At 38.4% G+C, this 17,869-nt stretch overlaps 2 protein-coding genes across 2 annotated transcripts in view; both read right to left on the reverse strand.

The window, feature by feature from the left end:
- Positions 1-5,949, reverse strand: part of LOC139701118 (pseudouridine-5'-phosphate glycosidase-like) — a 36,577-nt gene extending 30,628 nt beyond the window's left edge. The window contains exons 1-4 of the mRNA XM_071599694.1: positions 5,848-5,949; positions 5,411-5,641; positions 4,549-4,689; positions 246-321 (exon numbers count right to left, since the gene is read on the reverse strand). Coding sequence (XP_071455795.1) covers positions 246-321; positions 4,549-4,689; positions 5,411-5,641; positions 5,848-5,850 — 451 coding nt within the window. The 5' untranslated portion in view covers positions 5,851-5,949. The remainder of the gene's footprint in view (positions 1-245; positions 322-4,548; positions 4,690-5,410; positions 5,642-5,847) is intronic.
- A 7,016-nt stretch (positions 5,950-12,965) lies between these two features.
- Positions 12,966-17,627, reverse strand: LOC139701119 (trithorax group protein osa-like). The gene has a single exon (XM_071599695.1). The coding sequence runs from the start codon at positions 17,625-17,627 to the stop codon at positions 12,966-12,968; it is 4,662 nt and encodes a 1,553-aa protein (XP_071455796.1).
- Positions 17,628-17,869: the final 242 nt, after the last annotated feature.

The raw sequence follows: 17,869 nt of genomic DNA on the forward strand, positions 1-17,869 counted from the left end.
GACCTGAAGACGCCGGATGAAACTTTGGCGAAACTGTTGTCGGCTTCAAACAACAACGCGGTGAAAACCCGGACATGCAGAATTCTTCAAGCCACCGCCGCGAAAATCTACGCAGCCATATGCTATATTTCCAAGGGATTGGGGCAGAAAATGGTCAAATTTATCTCCCATTGCTGCAGAGGATACTATTCAAGTGAAATTTACCACCTTACCTTAAAAAGGACCATTCCCAATATAATTCTCACCTGTGACGAATACGTTCACCCCAGCCAGTTTTGCAGCTATCATTGTTGCAGAGACAGTAGTACCGCCACATAAGCCCTTAAAGTAGAATTTTATTTAAATTAAACACAATCAAATTATGGACTAAAATTTCACATGGCACAAATAGTTATTTAAAATTCAACGCAAAATTTCACCCTGACAATTCTTATTAATCAAGCTGTGATTCAAGATATTTATAAGTAAAAATTATTTTCTTATGTTCCAATTACTCATATTACATATGCACCCTACCAGTTTTTCAAGTACAAAATATCACAACAAGCCTACCACCCTTATTCACACCAGAGAAATACTGAGGAAACTCATCAAACCTTATAAGGATAATCATTCAGCAAAATAAACATACACAATTAATGAACAAGAGTTGAAATCTCATGAACTTTTGATTGGTGCACCACCAACATGAATAATAATCATAGACAAACATATTTCTCTCAAATATATTACTATACGAGAAGTGGGAAGTCACATAACAAATTCGATTTTCAGCACATACATTTATTTCTTAAGCTCTTTATTTTTAATTAAATAATCATTTTCCAAAAGTTATAACACTTACTTTGATGAATAATTTCATTACTAATATTGCAATATTATTTCCCACACTTACTGCCACCTGTTTTAGTGAATTAAAAAACTATAGGAATGTACAGCCAAATGGAAGCAAGCCCTTCAAAAATAGCCACATACATAATTATTGATATTTTCCCTTCATGAAGAAGATATCCAAAGGGATGGATCACAATAAACAAACTTCTATGCTGGTCCATCCTCATAAGAGATTAATAATCATGTACTTAATACATGTATACCAAACTAAACGCTAAAAAATATTTATACCTCAAAATGAAAAATTTATTTTTGGAAATAAATAAAAAGCTATTCAAGAAAATATATTAATTTTTCAATGGAAAATGGACAGGAATACAAATTTTGCTGGTGCATTCTTATAGCTGCAGAGACTTTGCCTTTCCCACTGCTGAGCATGATACAATGCACAGTAGACCAAGTCAGAAACTGGTGGGAGAAGTGATTATTGCTCCTAACAGGGTCAATCATGTCATATTGGTCAAAGGATAAGTGCCAAACAAAAGGTAACCCTCACAGCCTCTGTTCCTCCGCGACGTGTCTACAAAAAGTACCACACCACACTGTGGTAGCCATTAAAATGATGGAATCATGTTAAAATTACTATTAAGGAAAGCAATGGGAAACCATCTCAATTAATAATCCCATGAAATAATGATGGTCATAGATTTGAGTATGAGTCCTGGCAACCATGGGATTCTGCCTACTGGGCGTTGTATTTTGCCCAACAGTGGGTTAGGCAGAGCTTCTGCAGTCGTCATCTCGCAAAATCCTAGCAAACTGAATTAGACAGCAGCAGCAAAGTAGACACACAAAAGGAATGAACCAGTTACAATATGGAATATTAGAATTATGTTGAGGAGAGGAAAATTAAAAAATATTAAGTTAGAGATGGAGAGAGAAAATAAAGATGTTTCAGGCCAGGTGAGTTAGAAGGAGAGTGGGAATTATTAGAGCAATAGTTATGAAGTAATATACAGTGGACAGGAATAATGGGAGGGACGGAGGCAATAATATTGCACAAAAAGGTAGGAAAAAGCATAGTAAACATAGACCAAGAGACTCAAAGAATATTTTAAGTAAAAGGAAAAGCTGAACCAAAGTACTTGATCATTATTCAGGTCTATACAACATCAAGCAACAATAGGGAGGAACAGTCAACAGGGTATACAATCAATTTGAGGAAATAATTGCAAGTATTCCAGAATGGAAACATTTAATAGTGATAAGGGCTTGGAATGAAACAGCAGCCAATGGCAGAGATGATAGTGAAGTATATAACTATGGTTAAAGAACAAGGAATGACGGCATGGAATAAGCAATAGAGCTCTACAAGACAGGCTTTAATCATACCGAACACTTGGCTTAAACACTACAATAGGCATAGGCATGCATGGGTAATTTTCACGGATTCAGAAAAATATCAGCAAGAATATATTATGATTAGGCAAAGATTTAGGAGCAGCGTGATTAATTTGCAGTCATGGAAGTGGATATGGATTCCTATCATAATTTAGTAATACTGAAGTTTAATGTCATTTTCCAAAGGATAAAACAGGGAAGATAGGTTAAGAATTTGAATTTATAAGCTTTAACCAAGATGTATGTCATGGAAAGGTTAATGAAGACCTTGATATGGTACTACCTTGATCAAAAAGTTCCCGGAATAACCACCGTGTGGCGCTCCCATCGTTCCGATTTGAGTTCTGTTTTTTTTGTTAAATTGATACATCTGTTGTTGATATTCCCTTTAAATCTTAGTGTCATAACTTGACATTTGCAAAAGTTACGTAGCCAAGAGTACATCTATCTCTGTGTGTGTTGGCGATTTTTTACAATTTCAGAAATGGATTTAAATTTGCAACAATGAACTTGTATTAAATTTTGCGTAAAAAACGGATTTAGTGGCGCACGGACGTTGGAAATGTTGGACATCGACATCGAAAGTCGGTGAAAAAATTGATAAAGTAAAAGAAATGTTGGTCAATAACCGCAAATTAACCATCAGAGAAATAGCGGAGGACTTGAACATTGCCTATGGATCCGCCCAAGACATTGTGGTTAATGATTTGGGTTTCCGTCGTGTAGCAGCAAAGTTGGTTCCAAAAGACCTCAATTTCATGCAAAAAAGAGACCGTGTTGACGTCGCAAAAGACATGATTTGCGAGGCTGAATCCGATCCCACATTCATCAAAAGGATCATTACTGGAGACGAGACGTGGGTTTATGAGTACGACACGCAATCCAGACATCAGGCAAGTGAATGGCGTTCACCAAATGAGCCGAGACCAAAAAAACCACGTCGTTTTCAGTCAAAAAAGAAGGCAATGCTGACGGTTTTCATGGATTACAACGGTGTAGTGCATCATGAATTTTTGCCAGAAGGCCAGACAGTAAACAAAGAGTATTATTTGGGCGTTATGAGACGTTTGCGTGAAGCAATTCGCCGAAAGAGACCAGAAATGTGGGCAGAAAACTCGTGGATTTTGCACCATGATAACGCACCGTCGCACAGTGCTATCATTATTCGTAATTTTTTGACGAAAAATGCAACAAATACCATCCAACAGCCACCGAATTCACCTGATTTGGCTCTCTGTGACTTCTTTCTGTTCAATCGAGTTAAAAAACCATTACGGGGAACGCGTTTTAGCAGCCGAGAGGAAGTAATGGAAAAATCGCAGGAAGCACTGATGGACATACCGAAAACCGACCGTAACTTTTGCAAATGTCAAGTTATGACACTAAGATTTAAAGGGAATATCAACAACAGATGTACCAATTTAACAAAAAAAACAGAACTCAAATCGGAACGATGGGAGCGCCACACGGTGGTTATTCCGGGAACTTTTTGATCAAGGTAGTATGTCGTTTGAAATGGTGTGGAGACATAGTCATTGAATTGAGATGATAGACATACATTTAAGGCTTTTGATATGTGCCTGTAGAGGAGGATGAAAAAGCTAAAATGAATGGAAAAGAAAACAAATTAAGAAGCATTAGGAATGGTGGGGGAACAGTGAGGATTGTTGGAAGAAGTCAAAAACATGCAGGAAAGATGGATGCAGAGCATTTTGATCAGCATAGTCTGTAGAGAACTGCGATAGAGGGGAGAAAGTTAGGGAAGCAAGTTTGGGGTAGGTAAAGGATTTAAGACAAGGCATGTAGAATGGAATGAAGTCAGAAAGGAAGAATGTGGAGTTGAATAAGGGATTTAGTAGTGTCTAGTTTCTGGTTGTATTTTCTTAGGAGCAGCTGAGAAATGTGCAGGTGCTTCTTTATCTTTGTACAAAACCTACTCCAAATGGTAGACTAAATAGTTATCTTTTCCAAGTGCATACCCCTGGCTTAATTTATTGTATTAGTCATAATTTCCAAGAATGTGCTCCTTCTCTTAGACTAACACTTACTTTACACTTATATACTAATGGATTTTCCTTAATTTTTTCCACCCATATTCATATATTTGCGGCAGCCACCCAGCGCACCTAGGTTTTTACTGACTTCAATCAAAAAAACTTCAAAACAAAAACTTTGAATTTACTACTCAGTATGTACTTATGATAGGAGTGTGCATGGCTTCAAGTAGGACAGCTAAGAGTAATTCACGCTGCTGAGATGCACGAGTACAAGATTTATAATATGATATTTTATAATTAAAAATTATATACAAACCTTACTAATGACATATGGCAAATCTCTCCGGGATGTTTTATAGGCAGGTCTCTTCATTGACGCTAAATCATCCATCAAATATTTGGTGATTCCCACATGAATATGACCCTCAACAATTGCAACAGTGGCAGGTATGCATTCCTAAGGAAAATTACAGAAATAATATAACGAAGGAATTTCCTCACTCTGATCATGCATAGGCATTAAAATAGGAGCTTCAGAGAGTATGTATGTTAGCTTGTACACTCTGGACCTCACAACATAGCATAAAAAAGATGCTCACCAGCTAGGGTATGCACGCTAACTACATTAACAAAATGACAAAATAGTATAATATTTGAAAAATAATAGGCGATTAAATTAGCCTCAATTATGTAAGTTAAGATACTGAAGAGGGTCCTGTTGTAGAGCAGCATGTTGGGTTGTTTTGTCAGTAGAAACAAATATTTACTAGGTAGTTGTGTATATCCAAAACCTACCTTAACCGATAGATTACCTAATAATAATAGTGCAAGTTACTTCAAAGATAAACTTAGGAAGGATGAGATAAAATCAAAAATAAGCAATTTCTACCATTTCAACCTAATTAAAATTTTTCTGGTGTCAAATGAAAAGCATACACGTATATGATATCCGTTAAAGTTTACCACTAAAGAGATACTATTGTACGGGTATTTGGGATCACTATGATTCAAATATCATAGTAACCACCATATTATCATATAAATGCTACAGCTTTCTCAAATGTTTTCAGTATAGCGACATCACTCAATCTGTATATTAATGGCCCCAAATACCGGTACATATGAATTCATTTTGTGCAGAGATCACTTAAAGATGAAATAGTTTTCATCGCTGTTACCTGACTCCGGATGATTTCTTCTACCTCATAGGCTGTGGAATAGTTCTCTGGATAAGGCATGCCATGCGTTATAATTGTAGATTCAAGGGCAACGACGGGTTTTCCACTTTTCAGAGCCCGGGATACTTCCGGAGAAATGGTCAAACGTCCACCCAGATTCCATGAAAGCTTTCTCACATTCAGACATGTGTGAAAGGCCACTATCCTCGGAGACCTCCATTTATTAAGAAACTGTAAGCACGCACACAAACAATGACATCATACTTTGCTTACGACTAAAAATATTTCGCACTACCATCTTTAAGTACCCGCCAATGTAAGGAACATTGACGTTTTGGCCGTATATTATCAGCGATTTCTTAATGTTACTTTTCTTATATCGGATAATATTATTCCACAGAAACAATATCTAAGGGGTCTTTATTATCTTCACTTACCATATCACAGAATCAAATATATAAACGCTCACTTAATTTAGATGAAAATACAAAACTTTCACCAATTTCACTCTCGGTCCAAACCCGTACGCCTATATTTGCAATTGAAAGGCGATATTCGTAACAGAATTGACAAGACGTTCGATATTTTAGCGCCCGATTTGAAACAGTTTAGCCTTGGACAAAATTACGACAATGTACTGACCAATCATTCCAGCAATACAGCTCGTTATTGATTTTTTCAAGATAAATAAGGTACATTTTGGTGCAGTTTTCTGGGAATCTTTCTTAATAATGAATAAGATAAATTTAGTCTTAGCCTGTTTTACGACCTTGCTTTAGATTTATTTCTCCAGTGGCTGAAGTTAGCAGTTTATGCACAAGCAGTAAAACTTTTTCTTTATTGTGAGCTCTTCCCCGTAAAAATCCGTATTCTTGAACATCTTTGGGTAGCATCTATCATTCTGTGACGTGTAAGTTTGAAAATATATAAGTAAAAACATTTTCTAACAATACTACATATATTTAAACATTTTTATATAATTCATCACTCGTTTTATTTTTTTGAGATTTAATATTTCACGACCATGGTTTCAATGCTGTGCATCATCATCATATAACATACAACAACATTTTTTCAACTTATAATGTCTGGCTACAAGAGGGGAGTAAGGGAGAGGAGAGGGGGCAGGGTAAGGGGAGTAAGGGAGAGGGGGTAAGTTGAGTTTAGGTGCAGCAGTCTATTAGTGGTCTAGGGGAGGGGGAGGCTATGTATTGCAAGGTTACTGGCTCAAATTTGTGAAAGTTTATATTAATTAAGTGATCATTTAATGAAAAACACAATGTAACACCCCACCATTCTTAGAAATAGTGGTGGAAAAAAACAAACTCATCGTGTTCTACATTTAATTAGAAGGGGTGTTTTTCTACAATGGTTTGACGTTTATTAAGGTATGGTCAATGATCATCACTGCCTTGATGGGGGTAGGGGTTGGTGCGGAAAGATATTGGAGTCTTTTAAGAACTTTAGGAGGGGGGAATGGGAGAGGTATAATGTTTCAATGAATAATGACATGTTTGAGGAGGTCAATGAAACATTCTACCTCTCCTTTTCCCCCCTCCTAAATTTTTCCACCGCTTTTTCTAAGAACAGTGGAGTGTTACATTGTGTTCTTCATAATTGTGTAATTTCATAATTGTTATGTCATCAGAGGCAAGTGTCTTATCAGATTTAATAAGGTTGGTAATAATTGCTTGCAATGTCAAAGAGTTCATCCGTTGAGGTGGTGTAGACAGACTGAGATGAGCAAAGCATAGTAAAATCTATTTGAGGTAGAATTGGCATAAGAAGGTTTTCCTTACTAGGCAGGTTAAAACAATGGACATGAATAATTTTGTATATCCATATAATATGAATGCAATATTTGTATCCATTGACCTCATGAGAAGGAATAGCACCTGGATTATAATACCTATCAGAAAAAGAAGGGTTATAGGCAATTTGGTGACTCAAAACATTTTTACTGTAGAGGAAATATATTCTCTAGGGGTATTTGTTGTAATACTTCCCTTCTTTTTTGAAATCCTGGAGTCACTTAACAACTTGGAAAGAAATGTCTTAACACAAATTATCGACTGCAAATTATGCGTGAGCAAATTGAAACTCAAAACTAGCTACCTGACAGCTATTGTGTATATTTGAAAGTTCTTTTCCATAATTTATAAATTCAAAAAGTAAAGATTTTTACACTTTACAGTTGTTGCATTGTAATTCAAAGGTACTTACTATTATAAAAAAATGTGAACAGTATGGAATATGATTCTGATATTACCGGGTATGACAGATTTCTGACTAATGTAAATTTTGTCTCTCACAATGCTCACTGTAGTAAGGACTTCAAAAGAGGAATTGCATTAGCTAACAACCTTTTCACAAAGAAAAGGAAGTTGATGACAGGGAAATTAAGAAAATATTTAAAGAAAAGACATGTGAAACTTCAGCATAGAGAAAGAATTGGTATGACACAGAAACTTGGTCACTGGTACTGGAAGATAAGTCTACATTGGAGGCTTTTAAGATGCAGATAATGAGAAGAACTGAAAAGTAAAGTGGATGGGAAAAAATGCTCATGTACTTAGCTATGTCGGGGGAGATAGAAAGTTTTGGGAGAACTTTGAAAATGGGGAAATTGGATATGGGCAATATTGCACTGCAATGGACTACTATAGACTGTGAAAGAGGGCAGGATATTTGGTGTGCCAGATAGAGGAAAGTATTAGGCATACTGGGTGAAATTAAGGGAGGCAGAAAATATTTGGAGCCAAATTATGATTTGTTCTAATTCTGTTTTTTTTTAGTATTTGGCATTATAATGAGCCAATCTTAGAAGTATATCAGTGCTAAGCCCTTAGTTTCATCATTAAACAAATTGACCTTTTTTATTTAATGCATATATATTGATAACAATTCTCTAAGGAACATTTATATCATGGACCTTTTCTTTCAATCTACGCATTCACAATAATCAATAATAGTGTAATACTACTTCAGTAAAAAAGAAATATATGGGATATTTTTCATATGGTATAATAAGGATTATAATTTGGAAAAAAATGTCATACAGAATTATTTTAGAAAAAGGATGAGTAACTGCCTTTATTAACTCATTGGCTGACTAATGCATAATTACATTCCAGTACTAATCAAGTAATAATCAAAATAGAAACATTATTTATTTTATTTAATAGGAATGAGAGTATTTTTCTCTTGTTTTTTTACTAAATGCCCTCAAACTCCCCAAAGTCTTGATATTATTTTATGTCCACCTCTTTGGAGTTCATCTTCTTAAGGGCTCGTTTACATATCATGATATATTCCTGGACTGGAATCTTCCAGGCAAAGTAGATGAGATAAATTCTATTACCTGTTAAATCTTATGTGGTTCTTCTATTACAACACAGATAAACCAAAAATATTCATATTATGTCCATGGCCATGATGCAAAACATTTCCAAAACTCCAGTTCAGCCTCTGCTTAATTATCATGGAACTTTCTAGAAAGGGGTATCAGCAAGATTTACAGAAAATTATAATTGAGGTTAAGGGGCTGGGTACAATAGAAGAAATTAGTGAACATATCAAAATAGGGACATTGAAACCACAAATGAAATCATATGAACATTAAATAGGAAAAGAACAAGGAAACCATGGGTTATGAACAAGATGATTAGAAAAATAGATGAGAGAAGAAAATGAAAAAAAGTAAATGCAAAGTTATTTAATGGGAGGAATGAAGCATTGAATAATAAATTGAGGATTGAAATAAAAGGAGTGAAGAAAACATGGTAGAAGATGCAATATGAGGATATGGAATATTTACAAAGGATGGGTGTACTGAACATGAAGGCAAAAGCACTTTCAGGAAGTAAGAAGGTAAAATCCCTGCAACTAATCAAAAGTAAGTCAGAAAAATTTTTAATTGAACCAGAGAAGATCAAAGAGAGATGGAAAGATTGTACAGGAAACCTATATCATAAAGACAATAAGCCAGCAACCTTAGACATAGAAAGACATGATTTACTTGAGGATAGCATAAAGATTTGAAATCAAATAAGGTCCCACTATTTGATTTTAATTCCCTTAATGCCACCTTTATGTCCACCACTATGTCACCATTGAGTAAGCCTGGACCTAAGCTATCCTCATCTACATCACATCTTTCTTTGTCTAATGTTGCTGACTTATGGTATTTACCATAGAGGTTATTACCAAGGAACTGCTTTAAGGTTAAAGGAATGTGGGAAGAGTTTTTATGGACTATTTGTATCTTTTATGAGGAAGGCATTTGGGTGGAAAATTTTGCCCAATCAGGGTAAGATTTTATTTCAAAAAAGGAATAGGCAGCCATATATGAGTACTAAAGAACAATAAGTTTAATTTCACATACAGCTAACATGGTTCTCAGGAACATCAATAAAAAATAGTGAGAACAGGGCAAATGTTTATTTAGAAGATGATGATATTGGCTTCAGAAAGGGGATAGAGAGGCATGCTGTCATAGCAGTTATGAGGTCACTAATAGAGAGGAACATGGAATAAAATGAAGATGAATTTTTCCTATTCATAGATGTTTGAAAGGCATTTGATAGGGTGAATTTGGTAAAATTTATGATTGTATTGAAGAAAATAGGAGCAGATTGGAGGGATATGAGAGTTGTCTGCAGCCTGTGTATAACTCAAGACTACTCAGATTTTAGTAGTGGATAGAGATTTGGGATAGGTAGTATTAGGAAGAGGGATTTTTCATTATCAACCATGCTTTTAACGTACATGCAGAGGAAATAGTAGAAGAGGCATAAGAAGTACTGAAGATAGGAATTAACGTTGGTAGAGAATTAATGAAATCAGTTCTGTTTGCAGATGATCAAACGAACCACTTGGCTACCTGGCAAACTGACAGGCAGCCAAGGGGTTACTAGTATTGCTGAGAACATTACAGAAAGTCAGTGCAATAGGTATGGGATGAGAAAAATGTAATCAAAACAAAGATTATGTGGTTTTTGAGGAAGAGAAAAACTAAGTTAAGTGATAAAATAGGAGTTCATAAACTAGAGCAGGTGGAACAGTTTACCTATCTTGGAAATATTTTGGAACAAAATGATCATAGTGGTTAGGACATAAGAAGAAAAACTGGGGCATATAAAGAAGCTTTCACAAGGAGTAGTGAATTGATGACAGGGATATTGAGTGAGGATGTCAGGAAATGTCTCATCAAGACTTTGATATGGAGCATGATTATGCACGGTACAGAAACATATTCATCAAAGCGTAATATTAGGCATTGAATGGAATATAATGCATATAACTTCAAGCAAACTTTTATTAAAGTTCTCTGATTTCAAGGGTTGTATTTCATTTTTCATTTGCGTTTCTCCTGTCAATTTTCCTCACAAAAAAGTGCATATCCATGAATATTGTCAGAAGCTCTCATCATTAGGCACCCTGAGAGACTATCCAATTCGACTTGTGCCTGTTCAAAATGTGCTATATCATGATGTTTAGGTATTCTTATCTTGGCTTTGTAATAAATAAATCAACTTGTATGGACAAAATAGTGTAGGTAGTAAGGGTTACATTTTTTTTATAATTCTGATTTTCTGGTGCATGAATTTGAACTAAAACACAATACTTACCCATAAGTTCAAGTATTTTTCACCTCAAAATTAAATTTCATCACCTTAAAGTAAATTAATTTAGTGTGTGTGGTTCATTTTAAAGGATCATGGCAACTGAGGTGGTAAGCAAGTTTTAGCATTGACTGAATGGTCCAAAATTCAAATCTAGGTTATATATCTGGACATATCTTAACCAGCTATCAGCTCAACCTCAGGCATATGGTTTCCTGGGTACCTGATTTTCCTGGGAAGCCACAGGTGATGCAGGAAAAGGAGCAGGTGGCCCTACCCTGAATGTACAAATTATAATGAGATAAGCCCTACTCTCATTCATCAAGCCAGCCTTCAGGTTGAATGATTACCATGGCCACATTAAAAGCTACTGATTTAATACTGAAACCACTTAGTCATCAGCTTGAAGGTTAATTTTATATGGTAGTTCTTACTTCACACATCTTTTTCTTTGTTGGGGTATCTATAGGATAATGAGAGGAACCTGTCAATAGCAGAGATATACTAAAACAATTAGGTACTTTTCCACTAAGCTAAAATATACAATTTATATCTGTACCACTCTCTTTGTCATAAGGCATATTAAATAAGTACAAATGAAATCACTTTTTTTGAGAAAGAGACTTTATTTCCTCTTAACAGAATTTAATACTTTCACATCTAATATGTTCATAATCACTATCACACTCACAATCAATCAAACTTACTCACACTCATATACACGTCCATATCAATTGACATGTGTTAACAATAATATCCCTAGTTATTTTATTATATATTACAATTAAAGACAATTTGCAGTCACTTGGGATGGTATGGTCATAAAACAATGGATAGATGAAATTTTTACATATTTCCAACAAGTAGCATTGAATAATGAAAATCTCTCAAGTTACATAAATAAGTTCTGTCATGTCGAAAAACTTCACAGTCATTATTGTCACATTCTTGTATTGATCTGGCCAAAATCTTGGGAAAAGACCTTGTACTTTTCGATTCGTCATCAATGTTTTGTCAGGGTGGGATCATAATACTGTGTGTTCCACAGTGACATGAAGAGTGATCCCAGTGGTCAGTCAGGCAAACAGAAATACAACAATAAAAATGTACTGTGTACATATATGAGGATGATATAAATGCATGGACTCTGAAAGTCAAATCAACATCATGTTTGAGTTGAAAAAAAATTATGCAAGATGTCATATGCACCCAAATTCATCAAGATGCACATGTCAATGGTATATGCTTAATATTAAATATTTGGTCTAGGGTCATTTACATAAATAGTCATTGTAAGCCTCAATAGCTATTGTGAGTGTAACATAAATCAGGAATTTGAAGGTGTTTGACTAATGAGAATTCCTAAATTTAATGTCAAAAGTAATAGACCAGCATTTTTCAATATCCAGGCTACAGGGAATGTAAGATACCTCAGTGAAAGTAGAGTGATGCACAATTTTTAAATGCCTTAAGTTGACAAAAACAGGTTTCATATCACAGAAATGATCTGTCCTAGGAGGAATATACCTGATAGTCATTCTCATTTGGTTAAACTCCTAGATTCCCGTTGTGCATAAATTTGCATTATATATCATAATACTAGGCAGATATAAGAACACCTACAATGTTTATTCTGATTAATTGGGTATTTGCTTTGTCATTAACTGCATAAATAATGCTCAATTGTTCCACCTATTTTCTTAGCTTTATCCAATAAATCTTTGGATACCTTCTCATTCATTTCACCCAAAAAGAATTTAAAATATGCCTTTGCAAATTTTCCCATTACCTAGCAAACTGAATCAAGGTGAGGCCATACTTCCCTCAGTCTATGCTTGACTGATTCATTGAATGAACTTTTTTACATTTCAGGAATCAAGGAACCCAGTCATATTCATATAATTATAACCTTAGTGCCAGTTAAACTATCACTATCTTTCCTGTCTTTCTGTAGTTCCCAAAGCAAATTTGAATTCATCTTCATCTTCACCAGGAAGTGAGTAGATGGGTTTAAAACCTCCAAATAGTTGAGGCTTGAAGTTGTCAAAGTCAAACTTCGAAGTGTCACTACTGTCAACATTACTGTCTTTAATGTCTGTCCCTGTGTTATAGTCTAATCTAGAGATAGATGATGCTACCCCAGCAGGTAGATCTGTTGAAGATGAGCCTCCCACTGCACTCCATCCAGAATCTGGTGATGGGTCAATATTTTCACTAGCATGGAATGGTGCCTGGAAGTTCAAAGGAGATGGAGATGACTTCTCTGTTTTATCTTCGATTATTGGTCGATGATTTACAGGTACTCTAGAATTCCCAGTATGCATTGTCGCTGACACCTCCACTTCAGAATCTGGCTGCCATGCATTCACTATTGCCACTGGAGCCTTTGTTGTATACTTTTCGGTGCTGGGAGTTATTGTAGGGAGAGGAGAAGTTGTGATTACACTAGGCTCTGTCACAGCAGAAGTTGAAGATTGCCCATTTTGGGTGACTGTGGGCTTTCTTGTGGCATATGGTGAGTAGTCCTGAAGATATGGAATAATATTTGACTCAGTGTTATCTTTACTGCGGTCATCAGGACCTTCCCCTGCAGCCAAAGAATAAACTGGACCTGCAACCACAGAATCTACTTTATTTGCCCTTATGGGAAGAGTTGAACTTGGCTTAAGGAGTGGATAAGGGAAATCTGATAAAACTGAGTTAGGTCTTTGAGGAAGAACTGAAGGTTCAGTTTCTGTAGCTATGGAGGAAGGGGGTAGTGGCCTCTGGGAACCTCTAGTCCCAACAACTACACCATCATCCCTGCTAGAGGAGTCACTGACAGGGTAAACAACAAAGACTGGGTGATCTTCTGAAGCTGAGGAATCAACAGATAAAGAAGCACTTTTAGCGCCTTCATCTGGTGTAACATATACAGTTGGTTTCAGTTGAATTGTAGCAGTAGGATTAGCAGTTGATTTTGGGCCTGTGTCTTCCTTGGAAACTATTGGATGTCGAGCTGACTGATGTTCCATAAGGCCATTCCTCATCATTTGGAGAGTTGTAACTTGAGGCCTTTTTCTGGATTCTTCCTGGCTCTCTGAGCTGCTGTCAAGGCTGTCTTCCCCAACTCTTGCATGATTGTGTTGTCCAGATCTCCTTCCAACAGGTGGTGAGCCTCCTGGTCCAAAAGGATACACTTGTGGTGGCCCATATGGAATTTCATGCTCAGGTCCTTGAATGCGCTGCAGCCTGTTAGGTGGTGGAGGAGGTGGTTGAAGGTGGTCATAGAAAGGTGACACTATTCTCCGTTCTGGAATGTTACTAACTCTTTGGTTCGGCCCAAACTGTGGAGGTGGTGGGGGAGGGGGTGGTAAACCATATGGTCTATTTTCCCTTTGAATAGTGGAATATGATATCTTAGCATTTGGTCTAAATTGTGGCAAAATGTTTGGAAGATTGGGATCAGGTGCTTGTGCTTTTGGACCATTAGGAGGTGAATTCTTCTTATTATTGGGGTTAAAACCATTTCCAAAGACTGCATTAGGGGCAGAGCCCATCAGAACTGGCTCCTGTCCAGGTTTTCTTGACACAAACTTGTATGGATGCCCACCTGTAGGAGGAGGGGCACTCAAGGGCTGATCCTGAAGCCTAGGAGGAGGTGGTCTATGTAGAAAGTTCTGTGGTGGGCGGGAGCTTGGATGTGGGTGAACAGGTCTGTCCTCCCAGCGTCTTGGTGGGGGTGAAAGAGGAGGCCCAGCAGTCAATGCAGGAACACGTTGAGGATGATATGAAGGAGGATGGTTGTCTAATAGTTGAGGTCTAATATTCTGAGATGGAGGGAGGATGGGTCTCTGAGGACCTTGTGGTGAGAGTCCAAAGGGAGGAGGCGGGAGGCTTGGTTTGACAGTCACAGGATTGTTAATTGAAGGCCTTTGTGCAAATGTGAGACCATTTTGTGGTTGAAGGACTGGCCTCTGTGGTGGGTAATCCTGCTCAGGAAATCTAAAAGGTCCATATGATGGCTTATTATTTGCCGGTTTGATGTACTCAGGCTCTCCAACACTACCAATTCCTATGACTTCTCTGTGTGGTGGTGCTGGAGGAGGCAATGTTGAAGGTCTTTTAGTTATGATTTCCTGACTGCTTGTTGTTGGCCTCACATGCTCTCGAAGTATTGTAGAATCTTTAGAGTCATCTTGGTTTGGTCTTGAAGGCTGTGACCCATTTGCATTGTTGCTGGGGTAAACTTTCCATGAAGAAGCTCCTTGATCAACTGGTTTTTTTGTCTTGGAGTCATAGTAGGGTTTGTAAGTCGAGGTGATGGGATCCTTCTGGGTAGTTTCAGGCAAATTATCCTTCTTCTTTGGAGGAAGTATATTAGTATTTTGGGGTCTAACTGGATAATAGCTATCATATTGCTGAAAACCACTTGGTCTTGTATCAGGGGAAGGAGCAGGTCTGTAAGGTGGATTGGAAGAAGGTTTCACTAAAGGTTGGCCTTCTTGGTTCTTATTTGCTTGCTGATAATTTTGCCCTGGTTGCAGCTGAGTTTCTTCATCATCTTCTCCCGGCCCATAAATAGGTCGAAATGGTTCTTCAATCCCATAAGGTGATGGGTAAGTTGGCTTATAGTATGTTCCTTGTTTGGGGTTAGTCGGAGGTTTTGAAGTTATTTGAGATTGTTGTGCTGGAGGCCTTTCAGTAGGATTTTGAGAAGATTGAGCAGGAGAGAACCTTACAACTTGGGAAGGGTTATATGATTGCCTGTTGTCATATGGTTTTTGAACAACCTCTGCCTCTTCTTCTTCCTCCTCCTCCTCAGCACCTTCTTCATTCTTATTAGAGGGCTGAGGCTTCTCATCTTCTGGAGGTGATTGTGCAGTTCCAGGCTCTCTCAAAGGTTTTTTTTGAGGTCCTTCAAGGTCAGATCCATAAAATCCATCTAAGCTAAACTCAGGAGGGGGGCCATTGTATCCATACTTATATCCAGGGCTCTCCTTTGCAGGTTTCTCTATCTTCTGACTCCCTTGGACTTTCTCACCAAACACATCATGATGGTCCCTGTCAAAATCAGGACTGAAGCCTAAATAGGTAAGAGATGGCTTGGGGGGAATCTTCTGGGGCTTTTCTTTGACATTGCTCTCCCCTTCCTCGCTTCCTTCCTCTTCTTCAGCCTCATCAGTTGCCTGTGATGGCCTTGGTCTGTCTTCCTCACCTTGGTCAGCTGCTTGTGTTTTTTGGGGTTTCTTCTGGGGAACATCACTTGGTTCCTCCTCTTCCTCTTCATCCTCACCTGGTTGGCCATAGTAATATGTCTGCTGAGGACGCACTTTGTCAGCAGCCGGTCGACCTCCATATCCTCCGCCACCTCCGCCATAATACAATGGCCTCTCATCATCATAGTCCTGTGAGCCATCTTCCTCAGCTTCATCTCCCTGGTAGTGGTGGTGATGGGTGGTTGGAGATGACTCCTTTGGAGGTTGCCTGACTGGTGCTTCTGGACGCTTAGGAGGCACAGGGGGTCTTTTGTAATCTGACACTTCTTCCACTAGGTCGTCAATGGATTCATCTCCTTCCTCCTCTCCTTCCTCATCTGCCCCTTCTTCACTGTCACCCCTGTTTCCTTGATGATGGCTACTTCCCGCATACTTGTGGTAATCTTCTTCCTCTTCCTCTTCAGGATTGGATGCTGAAGAGGTTGAAGTCGATGAAGAGGGTCTCCCATAATAATGATCTTCGTCACCTTGGTCGCTCTCGTGATAGTAGGAAGGTGACGGTCTCTTCGTGCTGGAGGGTGCATAGTTGTCGGCATAAGCAGGTCTGTATTTTTCTTTATCTTTGCCCTTCTCTCTGTCGTTCCCCTTGGGCCCATAATAATAATTTCCACCCACGCCTTGTACCTTTGTGTTGGCGTAAGAGCTGGATATGAGGGGGAACTTATATTCCCTCTCGATCGGGGACGAACCTAAGTTCAGTCCACTGAATGAATACGGTTCGTCTCGGATGCTCGAAGCTCCCGGAATCCGGTCTCCGTACTCGTGGACGTTGAGATTCAGGAACTGGTGAAAGTAAGGGTTGTCTCCTCCATCTTGGATTTCGTTGGGTCTTCCTCCCGAGGAAGCTTTCGACGATGAAACTGAGTCCTTCCTGTCGATCTGGTCTTTCGGTAAGGGGGGGGCCACGGGCAAGGGTCTGGACGGAGGGGGCTCGTCTTCTTCTACCTCTTCCACCACGGGCGCCGCTTTCAAAGGTCCCGCAGGGCGTCCCCTCTCTCCCGCGGCTGCTGGAGCCGGGCGTTGTTCTCCTTCGTCTTCTTCCTCATCCTCGTACTCATCCGCGGCGGTCGCTGCGTCAGCGACCGGGGATGACTCTGCCGCCATCGGCTCGGACGGTATCGGCTGGGTTCCACTCTCACCCGCGTTGAAGCTGACGGCTCCCGTGACAGGGTCTCGGTCTAGGTAGAAGGGTTTCCCGTCGTTGAGCGCGAAGATTCCCGGTAGGCGGTAACCGGTGACGGCGGCGAGGGGAACGGTCTCCGTGGACGTTAGTCGGAGGGCTTGGACGAGCAGCAACAGCAGCGGAATGCTTAAAATATATGATCTGTCGGCCATGGTGATCTGTGAACGAGAATGAGAAAATTTTGTTTATTTTTGGAGAGACTGGGGAATGCTGGATAAGTTTCCATCACTTGTAACGCATGTGTTATGGTACTTATGTAGACCATGAATGGTATGGGTGACAAACACATCCACCGTAAAGCTCTTAGGAGAGGAAAGAAATAGGTGATCATGAAATTCTAAAATTGAAATTAAAATATTAATCTGAAAGATATCCCCAAAATATTTTGGACACG

This window comes from Hetaerina americana, unplaced genomic scaffold, assembly GCF_022747635.1.
Source record: "Hetaerina americana unplaced genomic scaffold, ioHetAmer1.1.p SCAF_11, whole genome shotgun sequence".
NCBI classification, from domain to species: Eukaryota; Metazoa; Arthropoda; class Insecta; order Odonata; family Calopterygidae; genus Hetaerina; species Hetaerina americana.

What these genes read in the sequence shown, in the direction of transcription:
- LOC139701119 (XM_071599695.1), bottom strand. Translation starts at nt 17,627, where the DNA reads ATGGCCGACAGATCATATATTTTAAGCATTCCGCTGCTGTTGCTGCTC.